Below are 13,683 nucleotides of genomic sequence, written 5' to 3'. Positions count from 1 at the left end.
CACAGCAGTTCACCATTCTGTCGGGAAATCTGTACCCCGACCTACTGTGTCCAACTCCTACTCCTCTCATAGGAGAGCTCCAGGGATGGACACAATTTTCAGGGAGCATGTGGGTATGAAGTAGAGGTTTGGCACATCCGACTAGCCCCAGGAATTTGTCTCTGCCTTGAAATTAGGCAAATATGAGCCCTTCTTTCATTGCTTCCATCTTGTGTTGCTTCCCAGTCTCTTTCCAAAGCCAAGGAGGTAAAGGCCTTTTCCTAGTGAGCTCAAGACAGGAATTCTCCCCTGCAGCTTTGTGTGATGCTGTGCAAGTGGTACTTCTCCATCTGAATGCATGGATGCAAATCCATTCCTGAATCCTGTAGACTTTCACACATATTTGAGGTGCAAAGGCATTGCAATGAAATACCTCAGTCTGCTTCTTATAGTTTGGGTGTTTGCATTACATTCATGCAGTGGTTGGCTTACAAATATCCCCCAGACTTCTGTGTGGGCACTGCTCCACCGTTGCTTAAAGGAAATTATTGCCTTGTGATCAAGTCTACTCACCCATGTCCAGCTGGGTGAGGGGTTTTGTTTTGGGGGATTTTTCCCTGTTTTCTTTCTTCTAAATGCCACAGAAATCTGTGTTTGGGATGTGCAGAGTACAGTTCCAGGTCCAAAACAAAGCAAAATGAAATGCTGTCTGAGGTGAACATTAGATTTGCCTTCCCAGCTTCCTGGCATCCCAAATACAGTGGGAATAAAAAAATTCCTGTGTGCATGCTAAAGTGTGTAAAATTCAAACTACTAGTATTGCTAACATTGTCAGGTGTAGGATGAACATTCCCAGCCCAGGACTGGCTCTCCAAGTAGGAGGCAAAGCAAATCTGCTCTTCTGAAGTTGTTTGTTTGTTTACATCTTCCTCCCACTGCCACATCTCAACAGCAAAGTGTCTTACCAGGACCCAGGGCTTCAAGGCCACAGTGCACCCCCTGCAAACATTAGATTCACTAAAATATTGAGCAACTCTTTTGAGTTTGTGTCCTGCTTTCAACTTTCAGAGTTAATTTTCCTCCCTCAGAGCTGGTTTAGTGCTGCATTTTTTGATTTAGGATTAGGAAGATGTTGGTAACACCCTGATAATTTAGTTCTTGCTGAGCAATTCTTATGCTAAGTCAAGGATTTTTCAGGTTCTTCCTGCCAGCTAGGAAGCTGGGGCTGCCCAATAATTTGGAAGGGGACAAAGGCAGGACAACTGATCCCTAGTGGCTCAAGGGATATTCCTTATTCCTTATCATATGCTGAACAATAAAACTGGGGAGAGTTGGCTGCTGGTTTCCAGCCTACTGCTCTGGCCCTCCATGGGCAATGATCAGGAGGAGGAGCAACTGTATTGTTCATCACATGATTTATATAATCTCTTACCATTATTTTCCCTTCCTTTTCTGCCCTGTTAAACTGTCTTCATGTGAATCTACAACCTTTACTTTTTTTTTACAATTGTCTCTCCCATCCCACTGGGGAGGAAGTAAGGGAACACCTGTGTGGTGTTTACCTGTCTGCTGGGTTAAACCAAAGCAGTTTGGAAGAGGGGCACAACCTTAAAGCCCTTTGTCTGTGGAACAAATAACCCAAAAAAAAAGCTTTCCCAAAAGCATTTCCTGAAAGAAGCACAAGCTTGCTCAAAAAGTGGGAGAAAGGAAAACACCACAGGCTGCCTATACAAGCCTAAACTTGGTTTGTGTTTAACAGCTGAAAGAGAAGAGAGCTTTGAGCTCTGGTTCCTGTCCTCCCCATTTCCCAGAAGACCTCCTGAAGAGTGAGCAAAGTGCAATGACCAACTTTCTCATGGGGGAAGTGAATATTTCCAACGAGAACTTGGACACCACCTGTGGAGCTTGTCAAATCTCTTTGAGTCTCCTCCAGGCTGCAAGCTAAGCTGGGCTCAAGTGTGCCTGAGGAGGGCCCAGCCATGCATTTCTCACAGGTGAAACGGCAGAAAGTCCCAGCCAAGCAGAGCAAGAGGAGGGAAAGGTGCTCTGTGTGTGGCAGAGGACAGTTCTGTTTGAGGTGTCTGTACTCTCTTTCAAAGCATCAAGTGTTTAGCAGCAATAGAAGACCCAGACTCCACTCACTACAGTTTCTTCCCAAAATCTGGGAAAGATTCTCTGCATGTGGAGGCAAAAAAGAAACCAGTATGGCTTAAGACCTAGCTTGTTCCCTGTTAGAGCCATCCCAGGAGGAGACAGGAGATGGTGCTCTAACAGCACCAGAGGAACAACAATTACCATCACACCTCCAGTGTGTCACTTACCATATGAGTAAAAATACAAAACCCGCAGCCAAAAAATCAAACCCAGGAAAAAACTCAACAGCCACTCAGCCACGGGGAAAATGTTTTCACTACCAAAGCTTCAAGTTTGCCATTCATCCTCATGTTTTAAACTTTGGAGTGTAAAGGCTGCACATGCCAGGCAATAGCTGCCAGCTGCACACTGTCAGTTCTCAGTGCAGCCAGCTACCGTGGTCAGTGTTTGTCTTGGAATTAAAGCACACTTTTGCACTCGATCCCGTGTGGCATCTGGGTGTGCCCACCCTCCAGCTGGCTACTACTAGTGAGGAAGCCACTCAAAAGAGAGTTGTCAGCAGGATCAGGGCTCATGAAAACAAGGATGAGCTCTCTCCAGCTCACGAGGGATCTCATGGTCCTGCAGCAGCTGAGCTCTGACCTCGTGCATGAGGTTTGTGAAAATAAATGAGTAGATCATGCTTCCTATTTGTCATCCATGTTTTAAGGGATAATTCAGCTTTCTACACATAAGTGTTTTCATATTGAGTACTAGAGCTACTGTAGTAGCTTCCTGAAAACATTCCATTTCATACCAGTTTGGAATAGGGACAGCTTTGCCAAGGAGAAGATTGACAAAACTCAGGACACTATTCATGCTACCTTTTAGCATTTACTCCCTTTTCAGATAAGAATGTCAGGCTGATAGATCAGCCAGGTTCATGAAGAACCAGAGTGACAGAAAGATCACTCCTCTGATTCATATATAAATAGACAGATTGCTATCTGTAAGAAACTAAATTGAAATTGCTTTTCCCTTATAGGCACTTTTCCCCAGATCTGAGAAGTCTTGTTACAGCTTCAATGCTAAGAAGTTTCAGATACCACAAAGGTCATCTAAGCCAGATAAACCCAATGCCAAAACTTAAAGAGCTTAATAAACCATCTCTCTACTTCCTAAAGCTGTTCACTGAGGAGAAGCTTTCTCTCCCTTTTCTTATTGCCAATGAATGTGATTACAGAGCATAAAGTGACATACCTGCATGATAAAGCCTTGCTGTTTCCCTGGAAGTTATCTCCTAGCTGCAGTGGAGCACAAATACGGTGTTATCTCTGCAGCAGCAGGCTCAGGACCCCATTGTGTCAGGTCCCCTTTGAAGACAGGAAGACAAAAACAACCCAGCCCCACACCTCAATGAAATTACCTTGGGTGGAATAAAGGATGTCTGATCCAATGCTCCTTCCAGGGAAGAGAGCAGCCTTTTCCCCTTGGCTTCTCTGTGCTGAGTGGTTAAAGGGGGCAGAGGAAGAACAAAGCTCCAATCATTTCACCCCACATCTCTTTCCTCAGAGCCCTTCAGCCTCTGTAGATATGCATCCCTTTCACCTGGAGACAACACTGCAGCAAAAGCAGAGCCTGCTGGCAGTGCTCACCTCACTGGGACAATCACAGCCCCTCCATGGACTTGCCAGCTTATCAGTGCTCATTGTTTGCTCCAGTACACACCTAACTGCTCCCACACAAGGAGCCTTTCTCTCTGCATCCATACCCTCCCTGCATGGGACAGGAACCATGGGAGGGTCTTTATTCTTTGTACAGCACCCTCATTAGCCTCTGTCCTCCATCCATGCTGTAAGAAGGGAAATGGAAATCAAGCAAGATTTGAACACTTTCATATGTGATCCAGACTGCTTTTAGAAAGTGCAAACTCCAGGACAATATTGAAAATGCTGATGTAAAAGCCCTTATTACCTTTATGAGGAAAACTGATCCAAAATCTACGTTAACTCTCTGTCAGGTTACCCAGGATGCTGCTAACAGACACAGAGGTGCTTTCCCACTACCCTCCCAACACAGTGCCCAGAGGGCTTATTTTGAGCCAGGCACATTTGAAAATAGCCATATGCAACAAGCCCTGTGTTGTGTTGACCCCCTGATGGCTCCCCAGTGCTGGGACACTGTTGTGAAGATACTGAGTAATTGTGGAGAGACCCAGCCTGGCCAGAGGCAGCTGAAGGCACAGGCAGCAAGTGGTGCAGGGGGGGCAGCCTGTGCACAGCCCCTGTGCACCCCACCCTGCCTCCTAGTGTGCCATTCCACCCCTCTGCAACTCTGGATGCTGGAATCCATAAAAATTTTCTCTGTACCATCAAGCCAGAGGAACCCTTTCTCTTGTGGAGAACATATCTTCCCAGAACACCTCTACTCAAAATTTCAGTGGAGACATCCAGGTATGTGACACAGCTGCAGAAACCACCACCAGAAATTGGATGATGAAGGAATAAATAGAGCAGGCAGCAATACAGGAAATGAAGCAGAGAGGCACATAAGAAAAATCAGGCATTTAATGATAAATAAGCAGGTAAGAAAGATAATAAAGAACAATATATATGAAATAAAGAACCAGTAAGTGTTTGACATATTCAGATTCTGAATATGACATATTCAGAATCTTTCCCACCTCAGATTCATAGTCTTCAATTAGATGGAAACTATCATGGGAGAAAAGTGTCAGCTTTAGAACTTAAGGATCCATCAGTAGCATTAATCTGAAAGCAAAATTTGGGATCTCATTCTTGGTACCACTTGTTAGAAGTTTTTCTGATCAGCTGTGCGGGACTGATAAATGTTAAGACTAAAATGTCTCAACCTTGTTTGAACTTTATTTTGAACTGTTGCTTAGAAATCTGCTTTATTAACCACCTTCGTTACCATCTCCAGTTTTGACTGAAGAATGGATCTACATTTCCACTTCAGCCTTGATCTTCAGCACTAATTCCACTTCCAGTCCACTCCCAGGAGAGCTCACACAACTGCCACATGGCTGTTTTGTCACTCCATGTCCTGAAGTTGCTTACAAATTTAGAAGTCCGCTTTTAAAAAAAGCAACGTGCTTTGTCACTTTGGCTGTGAAGAATGAATCCAGTTTACAGTTTGCTTTCACTTTAAAACTCCAACCATTCTGTCATATAAATGCAGTTTGATGGAGAAATCTCACCACCTTCATGACAATCATCAAAAACCTGCAAAAGAAAGCCCTGTGTCTCAGCAGAGTAATTGCTTCCAGTTAGATGGTGCTTGCTGTGTGTAACATGTTTTCTGCTTTTTCCCAGTAGATCAGCATTAGTCTAACAGAGGCCAAAACCTAGGAAGATTTATGGCAACTCTGAAGGAGAAGAGAAAAACAGATCCCACCACAAAGGGACATGTTGGCAGGTTTTACCTACAGGGAGGTAAAGGAGACCAGGGAGGAGAGACCAAAAGCTAGACAGAAATAATTTAGCTTGGTAAAAACACAGGCAAACCTGGGATCAGAAATATAATAACATGATTTGGAACAGGCTACACTTGACAACATCTTCATATAGAGTCCAGTAAAGAGACAGGCTGGGAGTGGGGAACACCTGGCAGAGCAGGTGTTCAGACCAAAACCAGAACCTGTTCCTCACAGGCAGCTTTGAAGCACAGCTGGCTCAGCCCTGAGCTTGCCCTGTGCCATCTGCAGGCCTGTGTTCAAGAGCTGCATGCACCACTAATGATACACAGCATTAATTACTCACAGGGCAGAGTCCACAGGGTGTCCTGACCAATCCAGTGGGCTGGATGAGAGGACTGACAGCTCTGTACAGCCTCATCTGCCCATCCACGCTGCCCACTGTCCCCTCCTTGGCAGCAATGATGGTCATCTCCACTTTGCCATCATAGATCAGAGTGTTCAAAATGGTCTCAATGTCTTCCATGGACAACTCTACCTAAGAAACAATTTGTAAAATACATGTTAGGAAAGATGTGTGCCAGTCCTGCAAGGAGGAAAGGAGCAAACACCATGAGTAACAAATCCACAGAGTTCTAACTTCAGAAAAAGGCACCAGTCCCACTGGGAACTTTATGGAGTTTTGCAGTGCGAAAAGAAAAGGAATTCTAATACCTCCTACCTCCTGAGCATTTCTGACTTGCACTAGCCTTGGTCTTACCAAGAAGAACTTCCCTGTGTACCTGAGATGCCTCCATCAGCCTAGCACAATACAGTCCCAGTTTTGCAGGAAAACAATTGTGAAAGAAGAAAAAGACAAGACTGCTAAAGCTATACTTGTTGATGGTGACCAGTAATGATAAGGTATTTTTCCATCCCCTAAAATTCCTTGAAGTGCATATGTAAACTTAAGAGAAATGATAAAATCTAAACCAGCTGAGACAGTTAACAAGGATGTGAATGCTAATTCTTTTACATATTTCTGAAAACCCATGTTTTCAAAAACACATTTTTGAAAACCCACAAGCTATCCTGGTATGCCAGGCAGTACCAGTGACCCTCCCCAAAAAGCAATGAAGCCACAAAGCTCACCCCCATTACACAAGCTGTGGGGTGCAAAGACATTTATGAGACCTGCAGCAAGTTTGCAGCAGCCAGCTCCTAGAGCTCATCATGCACTGACAATTTGAACAGCAGTGAGATGAATCTGTTCTGACCTTACTGATGCCCAGCTCACAGATGTATTTCCACACCTCATGGGAGGAGGCAAACGAGCTGTTCCTCTGTATCATGGGGTTCTGCTTGCTGTCTCGAGCTGCCTCTGCCTGAGAAAAAGCAAAGGTTGGTCAGAGTCAGCACCCACTGCCATGAACCTCCTTTGTGGTTCAGTTTCAGGCAGACTCAAAAACAAAACTTGTTTTCCATTTCTGGGACATGTTTAGCATTTAAAAGCACTTAAACTGGTGTGTGTGAGACAATGCAGTGCACAATCAAATATAATTTTATAATAAATGACATAAAATTTACACTGTAGTTCAGATTAATATGAACCAACATTTGGCATTTTGTTGACAAAAAAAAAAAAAACAAGTTTCTGCTGTACCTAGAGCCAATTAAAAATATATTGTAATGGAATAGACAAATGCTAGAATCTGCAGACATATTTAATGAACCAGGGACTAGGTTCTAGGCAGAGCTACCTGACTGACTGATGCCTTACACCCCCTCAGAAATGAGATGTTCTGCAGAAACCACAGTGACTTTTCCTAGATGTTTTGGTCCTGTGGTCTTTGCTGCCTGGTTTGTGTCTTAGTTTAAGACAATTATATGGGGTGGAGAGTCCAAAATGAATCATCTCCTTCCACCAATAAGAGACAAAATGGGAGAAGTCAGAAGTGAAAAAATATCAAATAAAAGATAACAGACTCCATGGTTCCAGAGCTCCACAAAAAACAATCAGAGGGGGACAGGGACAAAACAAAATCTGGACAAATAATTTCTGGCCAAAAGGCTCCAATGCTGCCAAAAACGCTGGAAAAAACTTCCCAGCAAGTTGCAGGTCTGCCCCTCTCCTCGACAAACAAACAGCAGGCAGCTGCAAAATTGTGGAGAGAGCCTCTGACTCCTCCTCAGCTGGAAAAGGTATTGCAAAATTCCCTCTGAAGCAGGTCTGGACTGCAAAATGCAGCTTTTTGGGTGTGAAAAATGTGTATTTTATGATTGGCTTTTCACAAATATTAAAATGAATATTATATGTGGTATCTTAGAAAGTTAGGCTGTATTAATTTTCTCAAGTAGTGTGTTAAATATAGTTTTAGGTTATAACATAATGTTAAAATAGAAACTATGCTATGTACGATACTTTTTTTAAAGAGAGGACTCGCACTGAGATAGCAGCCACAGGACACCTAAATCTGTCAGAGAAAGAGAATTTATTGCTCCATTATCAGAAGAAATGAACTTCTTCCTGCCTCCCTTAAGGTGCTGTCAGGATTCAGAGGAAGAAGCTGACACTGACCAGACAGAATCCTGTGTTTGGATGGAATTTATGCATCATGGATGAGGTGTGTGAATATGCAACAGGCTGTTGCTTTTAAGGGTTAATCCTCTGTTAACATTTGTCCTTTTCCAGGCTTATTTTGCCCAGAAAGAGGTACCCAGACTGTCCATAACTCTTTGTTTCTGTTGTCTCATATTGTCCTAAATCCTAGTTATCCAAATTATTATTACTCTAATTATATCACTATTTTTCTAACCATTTTATTACTATAAAACTCTTAATATTTTAAAAACAAGTGATTGACATTTTTCACATCGGGTATGACTTGAAGACCTGGCCCAGGCAATCCCCTCAGGCACCCTGGGAGAACAAAGGCATTTCCTTCATATCCATTTCTGGTTTTAAAGGGATCCTGCACCCCTCTTCCAGGATAAAACACACAATTCCCAGGTTGCTGGGTCTTAGGAATACACAATTTTGGGTCACCTAGGACAATTTGTCATTGGACCTTGGGGATAAAAGTCTTCCCTCCTTGTCCAGGGTGTAAAAGTATCCATCCTTAAATACAACACCATCACACCTACTGTGACAAAAATAATACTCCAGTATGGATTTGTGCATCTAGCTGCAGTAATGGCCAACACTTATGGAAAACCTAAGCCTTGCCTGGCACCTGGCAGGTGACTTTGGCACTCACCTTGCTCTGCAGAAACTTAAAGCACTGTTGATTTAACACCTCCACAAACTCAGACTCGAAGTCCTGGTCACTGTACCAGGCCCCTCCAGTGACGGAGCGGTCGGGCTGCAGGTTGTACAGCATGTACACCTTCTTCTTGGATGCCTGGGGGAGGGAAAGGTTCAGCTCTCAACAACATTTCCCCTCCTTCACAAGGAAGGGACATGTAAACAGATAATCTGCAAAAGAATCTTATTACTCTTATACCTGACTCCAGTTTGACCCTCGGAGATAAAGAGAAGATCAACCCATTTCGATTGCTAATAATTTTATAACAGACCAGATGAAGCCAGCATCTTTCACATGAACACAAAAAAGCTACTGCTTTGCTGTGTCCAACTTCTCTACCCCCACCTGCTTTAGCAGACCCAGTGAGAACCAGGTAACTGCAGACAGACAGCAAGAAGCTGACCTGTGGACCTCAGCTGATCTCTTGCACCTCAAACCTGAACACTGAAAGGCAAAGTCAAACACTGGTGCACAGTCAAAGAGAGAAAACTCATTTTGCCTCCAGCTTTCTCTGCCCCCAGGCCCCTGTTAAAAGCATTCAAACCATGCAGCAGATGTTTGAAATTGTTTAAAAATGTCACAAAATACTCACTGCCACAGATTTAACTGCTTTGATTAATTTCTTGCTTTCCAAGTTTTTCAGTATCTTGTTGATCTCTGTTAAAGGCAGATTGCTTTTGTACCTAATGTCCCTGCTCCAAATACCTGTTCAAAAACAGAGAAGTGAACAGAAATAAATAGAAGAAACCATTTGTTTCCATGCACACCAACCAAAAGTCACATCAGAACACTGCTTGGGTTGCTTCCCTGCCACTCCCAGCAAAAGGGAAGGAATGGACAGAAGGGATTGGGGGAAAGCAAGCAGGTATGGGGCATTAGATTTTATATTTTTATTGTCTGGGCAAGCATTTGTGACTTTGGACAGTTAGCAAACAGTGCCATTCACAATGATAATTTAAAGTACCTTTGTTGCCTGCATCCTCTATGATTTGGTAAACCAGCTTCTCTTGATTGTCAGAACCTTTCATTTTACTGTCAAAACAAGACAGACAGCAGGATTTTTTTAAAAGGTCCAAAATTTGAAAGAAGTTGGATTTGTTTTAAACAAGAATTGAAGTTTGATTTGTTTTAAACAAGAATTGTGTTCCCAACACACCTCCCCAGCAGTCACAGGCTTACCTTGCATTTTGGGAATCTTTGATCCTGTACAGGAGACCTGCACTGCTCCTCAGAAGGTCCAGCTGCCCCTAGGAGAGATGGACACATTTACTTTTCTTCAAACAGCTTGTTTCAGGTGTTTTAGAGGAATATTCTGAAATTCTAAAATAAAAACCTTGTTTAATGTCAACTAAATAAAGAAAAAAGGAAAAATAATGTTTCTAACCACTGGAAATAACAACAGCCTTGAGGATATTTTGTTTTCCCCTTACAAATTTCCCCTTATCATCAGCTGTCAGAAATAACAAACAGTTCCTGACCCTTCCCACAACATCTACACAATTCCTATTATTTCTCCTGACTTTCCCATGGCTGACAAGGGACATCCTTGTCAGGGTTCTGGTTCACTTTGCTCTCACTTTCCACCAAAGCACCCATTTGCACAGAAACCCAGAAATCATAGTGGAGCTCTGGAACAATTCCAAGTTCCAGCAACAAAATTCTGCTTTTTACTAAGTGGCAATCACTGGAAAGCTGCCAACTTTGATGGGCAGTGATTTTTAGAAGCAAATTACTGGCAAAGAGATTGTTCTGCTGTGCATGCTTGTGGTCAGGCAAAGTCCTTATTTCTTATTTTGAAGAGGAAAGCAACTTGACAAGCCTAAGGATGTAAGTGTGTATAACAGAATTAATGAAAATTCACTCTCTCATTGCCAGCTGATCCTTTCCTGCAGTTACAGCCTTGGTTCTTACAGGTTTGGCAGGTTCCTGTGTGCCTTCAGAGCAATCCACAAGCTTGGGATTTCATGGGGGGTTCAGAGAACACCCCCACCTATGAGAGAAGGGCTCACATCCCCCCTTTTCTCTACAGCTAATTAACTCCCCATCCCTAATGAGCCTTGTGGTTAGGAATGTGCTGAGGAGGATGAGGAAGGTGGGCTGTCCCTACCATGGAGAGCAGCCTGTTGATGGCCACAGCTCTCTGCTGGGCTTCCATGTGAGGCATGTCATTCTGGATCACCTGGTCCGTGATGCCATGGGGGAACTGGTGGCACAGCTCAAGGATCCTGCAGGAGGAGAGAAGCAACTTTAAAACTCGTGTTCTGCTCCATCCAAACGGCACTGGAGTCAGGATGGGAGAGAGCGACAGGAGGAACTCGGGGGAAAAGCATCCATCAATTGCTTCTTTAGGCAGCTCAGCACCAACTCCCTGTCCATTTCCCTTTCCAAGACCAGAAAAACTCCGGGACAGCCGAAAGTGACCTGACCCAACCCTCAGTGCCCTCTAAGCACGAAACTCTCCGTGTCCCCAAGCACCCTCTCCTTCAGCATCATTTTCCTCATTAACACTGGGGCGTCGAACAACCCCCTCCCGTTCAGGCCTTGAACGGCGAGGCCCCGCCACGCCTGCTGCCCCCGGCCCCAGAACCCTTCGTGGCCTCCACACAGCCACCCCATGCCCGCCTGCGGGCGCCCGCAGCACCTGCTCTCGATGTCCATGGGATCCGGCACCTCCGGCTTCACCTTCACCTCCGCCATGGCGCGGCTGGCCCGGCGCGGAGAGATGACGTCAGAGACGCGCGACGGCGGGGACGGGCGGTGTCGGTTGCGTAGCAACGGCCAATGCGGGGCGGGAGCGGCGTCCTTGGAAACGGAGCGGGAGCGGCGGGATCGGACGGGATCCAGAGGGATTGACCGGGATCCAGAGGGATCCAGAGGGATCCAGCGGGTGAGCAGGGGCTGGAGAGCTGCGATGGAGCGGAGAGAGTGTGGGGGCCGCGCCCTGAAGCGGACAGAGATGCCGGCAGGGCCGTTCCCGTTCCAGGGATGCGATCCCAAAAGGCCGGAGGGAGCCTATGGGGTGTTAGTTGTTATTTTTTTGGGTTTGGAATGAAGGCACTTGAGACAGCAATTGGTGTTCGGACTCAGGTGTTTATTATTTCTTATCAGTAAAAGTCTCTTAACTGTGAGTTTGGCAGCTTTTTATTAGAAGGCACAAAATGGCCAATTATTGTAGAGATGATAACAGGGGTCCCAAGATGAGGGAAGAGATGAGGATCTGACTCCATGTTTAGAAGGCTGGTTTATTATTTTATGATATATATTATATTAAAACTATACTAAAGGATTTCATCAGAAGGCTAGCAAGGAAAGGGAAAGAATAGAATGAATAACAAAATCCTGTGACTGGCCAGAGAGAGACACAGCTGGGCTGTGATTGGGCATTAATTACAAACAACCACCTGAGACCAATCACAGATGCACCTGTAGCATTCCACAGCAGCAGATAATCAATGTTTACATTTTGTTCCTGAGGCCTCTCAGATTCTCAGGAGAAAAAATCCTAAGGAAAGTTTGTCACAGACATGTTTCATGAAAAATCCTATCTCTTGTTACAAGGTCTTTTAAAACTAAACCATCCAGTTAAGAACTGACACCTAGATTATTTTCCTTTTTAACCTAATAACTTGTTATAAATGAATACTCCAATTTAATAATTAAGGAAATTTATTAAACAATCAAATATAAATTTGGAAAAAGCCACAAGTGAGTCGACTCTGGGCCAGGTGATCAGGGTCCAGGAGTCTCAGGATTTGGTCTCTATTGCACCAAGGTCCCTGTGGGTCTCTGAAATGTCATTTCAAAGAGATCTGTTTTATACAGTCCTTTGGGCTCTGGTAGAGGGCTCTTCTATAGCATATTTTAGCATATTATTGTAGTTTTTCTTTTTTGCTGTGGTGTTTCCTGGAAGCGGTGGATAATTCCTGGAATCCTGTCAGGTGAAAACTTCCTGGCATAAACTTCTGATGATGCCCGTCAAATGCCTCCTGCTGGGGTCTTGTCAAATGAAAAAAAATCCCTTGAAATATACATCTTTGAAATATCCCTGGAGACAGTGTCCTCCTGGTGCTTGAATCTCCATTCTTTATTTGTCCGACACTGGCTTGGTGCCCAAGATGCTGTGGTTTCAATTTCCTTTAGCACGAATTATTGTATAACATAAATCACATAACTGATCTTAAAGAGCCCACAATGTGGACTTTTTTGCCCAATTACAAAATGCCACCCAAACCCATGAAGAAGAAGAAAGAAGAAGCATGAAGAAGAAACCCAGGATGACACCCTGTGCCCTCCATCTTGCTTCCATCCACAACATACTAAAAATCCCAAAACCTAAATTTCTCACCAAGTGATACACCTACACTGCTCTCTATAATCTATTTCACACTTTTGTGGATTCTGTTCTATTCTGGAGTTTAGGAAACTTTCTCCATGAGTGAGGGTCAAAGTCAGTGCACCCCTGGGGGTCAGGGCACCCCAGAGCAGACAGAGGAATATTCCCAGTGCCCTGGGTTTCCCCAGGAGCCCGCTGTAGCTCTGGGATGCCAAGAGCTGCTGGGACCATCGGGGAAGGCTGAACGCCCCCTCGGGTCAGGGACAGAGCTGATCCGCCCGGGGTTGGTGGGTGGGGTCAGAGGATGGACCGGGCTGGGCTCAGTGGTGCCCAAAATTGGGGCAGGAGGCAACAGAGAGAATCTGGGGCACGGGAAGTTCCAGGCTTCCAGGGGAAGGGTTCACCCTCACCCTGTAAAGTAGCACTGGGACAGATTGCCCTGAGAGAGGGGAAAGTGTCCCTGGGGCACTGGAGGGATGGTGACAGAACCAAACCCTTGTAACCCAGACGTGTTTCCTGGCCCTGAGCATCAATTCACAAGATCTGGAGTGTATACTATATCTTTGTTTTGTAAAATG

General features: G+C 44.6%; 1 protein-coding gene across 1 annotated transcript; it reads right to left on the bottom strand.

Moving 5' to 3' along the window:
• Positions 1 to 4,598: 4,598 nt before the first annotated feature.
• Positions 4,599 to 11,488, bottom strand: POLR3F (RNA polymerase III subunit F). The gene is made up of 9 exons (XM_054290361.1): positions 11,414 to 11,488; positions 10,880 to 10,997; positions 9,952 to 10,019; positions 9,737 to 9,804; positions 9,365 to 9,477; positions 8,725 to 8,868; positions 6,745 to 6,852; positions 5,835 to 6,026; positions 4,599 to 5,297 (listed from the first exon to the last, which is right to left on the bottom strand). The coding sequence occupies exons 1-9, from the start codon at positions 11,467 to 11,469 to the stop codon at positions 5,220 to 5,222; spliced, it is 945 nt and encodes a 314-aa protein (XP_054146336.1). The 5' UTR covers positions 11,470 to 11,488; the 3' UTR covers positions 4,599 to 5,219.
• Positions 11,489 to 13,683: the final 2,195 nt, after the last annotated feature.

The sequence above is a fragment of the Melozone crissalis genome, unplaced genomic scaffold, assembly GCF_028551555.1.
Source record: "Melozone crissalis strain CALT ecotype California unplaced genomic scaffold, PUWL_Pcris_2 ptg000081l_1, whole genome shotgun sequence".
NCBI classification, from domain to species: domain Eukaryota; kingdom Metazoa; phylum Chordata; class Aves; order Passeriformes; family Passerellidae; genus Melozone; species Melozone crissalis.
Note: the sequence above shows the minus strand (reverse complement) of the source record. Positions and strands in the feature narration are given on the sequence as shown.